Source organism: Otolemur garnettii, unplaced genomic scaffold, assembly GCF_000181295.1.
Source record: "Otolemur garnettii isolate 467f Iridium unplaced genomic scaffold, OtoGar3 scaffold00017, whole genome shotgun sequence".
NCBI lineage: Eukaryota > Metazoa > Chordata > Mammalia > Primates > Galagidae > Otolemur > Otolemur garnettii.
This window is the reverse complement of record NW_003852412.1, coordinates 6,024,761-6,027,091: the sequence shown is the minus strand read 5'-3', so window position 1 is coordinate 6,027,091 and position 2,331 is coordinate 6,024,761. Positions and strand designations below refer to the sequence as shown.

At 41.7% G+C, this 2,331-nt stretch overlaps 1 protein-coding gene across 2 annotated transcripts in view; it reads right to left on the bottom strand.

Moving 5' to 3' along the window:
* Positions 1–2,331, bottom strand: part of MCCC2 (methylcrotonoyl-CoA carboxylase 2) — a 76,307-nt gene that overhangs the window by 67,732 nt on the left and 6,244 nt on the right. For both annotated transcript variants that reach the window (XM_012802814.2, XM_003785896.3), the window contains exon 2: positions 662–728. In XM_012802814.2, coding sequence (XP_012658268.1) covers positions 662–728 — 67 coding nt within the window. The remainder of the gene's footprint in view (positions 1–661; positions 729–2,331) is intronic.

Here is a 2,331-nt window from a genome sequence, read left to right as displayed (position 1 = left end):
CACTAATAATTACTTAAAGAAATTACATAGTATTTTCTCTGTAATTTATACCTTGCAAATACTGCCTCATATATAGCTTATTATAAATAAGGTACTTGTAACATATTAAGAATCTTATTTTAGGCTGGATTTGGGGGCTTATGCCTATACTTCCAGCACAGTGAGAGAATCATTTGAACCTGAGAGTTCAAGACCAGCCTGGGCAACACAGTGGGCAACATAGGGAGACCTTGTCTCTAAGAAAAATGAAAAATCAGACAGGTGTGGTGGCACATGCCTGCAGTCCCAGCTATCTGAGAAGCTAAGGCAGGGGGATCACTTGAGCCCAGGAGTTGGAAGCTATAGTGAGCTATGATTGCCCCACTGCACACTACCCTGGGCAAGACGCTATCTCAAAAAATAAAAGAGAAAAGAAAATATCTTATTTGGAAAATACCTTTAATATCAAATAACATGGACTTCAAAGTAAAAATGTCATATATACCAATAACAGCAAAATGGAATAATAAAGCTTATCATACTATGTTCCTCTCTAAGACACCATTTCATCCAAGCAAAAGAGTAGTAGTTTTAATGCTACCATATTTTTTTTCAAAAACTAACAGCTATACAGGGAGATCGTCATTAAAAGCATAAACTGAAGAATAAATGCTGGGTTTACCTAGTCTTATGTGCTGTGCTCGTGCATGGAGTTGATTTACTAATGCTTTCATCTGCTCGTAATTCTCCTAAAACAGTAACAAAGGAGAGGGGAGAAGAATATTAGAAAGCAACCATGTTTTTACCAAAATAAGGGTCAAGAAAAACATCCGTCTGTGCTCCTCCTCCTGGCCCCCACACTGGGCAGCCCCATCCTGTGGACAAGCGTCACCTTTGCCTACCTTTGTTTAAGCTCTTCCTCGATACCACCACCTGGCTGGTCCATCTCTCCAAATCTTATCCCTCTTGTAAAGCCTAATGCATGTCTCAACTCATCTCCAATGTTATTTCTGTCTAATCCCGTCACTTTAACATCTTTCTTCCTTAAACAGCCAATGAACTTAACTTTGTTTTCCTATTTTAAGGAATATAAGCTTTTCAAAGGTTAGAAGAATGCCACCTCATGTCATCTGCCCCATCAGTCACTATCCTGAGAGTCAAACCCACACAGAAGTATTTCCTTATTGACATATTACACTTAAAAGCCTGGGAGGAAAAAAAATCAATCCTCATTCATGTATAAAAAAAATCTCTGGTTATTTGGTTCCTTTCATTTGACAGAACGTTAAACAATTTCCCAGCAGTTCAGATTTAGATGAATTTCTAGTCTTTACAGTATGGCTCCATTTTCCATAGCTCCAAGAGCTCTTGAGATCATGGTTTTTGCTATATTCGCTTGCCCTGCAAAATCCAGAAAATAAGAAAAGAAAGAAAGCAGCAGGGTGTTAGGGAAGGAACAAACCTAAGCCCTGGGGTAGAAAGGTCCCAAGCCCTGAACCATGTGTCTGACAGCCCTGCGAGGACTTCTCTTTTCATCCCACTGAGCCCTGCATCCTAAGGAAAAGAACCCGATGGGAACTTGGCTCAAGAACCAACCCAAGTGTTCATCAATACACAAGTGGATTAAGAAATTGTGATCTACATACATGTATGTATACCATGGAGTGCTACTCAGCAATTTTTTTAAAATGGTGAACTAATACCTGGGGCCTGCCAACACCCTATGACGGCTGCAGCCAAAAAAATAGCCGGGCATTGTGGCAGGCACCTGTAGTCCCAGTTACTTGGGAGGTGGAGGCAAGAGGATCACTTGAGCCCACAGCACTCTACCCAGGGCAAAAGCTTGAGGCTTTGTCTCAAAATAAATAAATAAAAATAAATTGGAACTAAGCAATCAACACTTATGCACACATCAAAAATCAAGTAGGACTAAGTGGTTTGCACTGGGGCGAGAAGGGATGGGGTAATTCACACCTAACAGGTACAATGCACACTATCTGCATAATGGGCACACTTGTGAGTTTGACCCAAATAGTACACAGGCAGTATATATAACCAAAATGTTTGTACCCCCTGGAATATTCAGGGGGAAAAAAAAAGAATCTGTAGGGTGGCTCTGTGGCTCAGTGAGTAGGGCGCCGGCCCCATATACCGAGGGTGGCGGGTTCAAACCCAGCCCTGGCCAAACTGCAACAAAAAAATAGCTGGATATTATGGTAGAAGCCTGTGGTCCCAGCTACTCAGGAGGCTGAGGCAAGAAAATTGCCTAAGCCCAGGAGCTGGAGGTTGCTGTAAGCTGTGACTCCACAGCACTCTACTGAGGGCAACAAAGTGAGACTCTCTTTAAAAAAA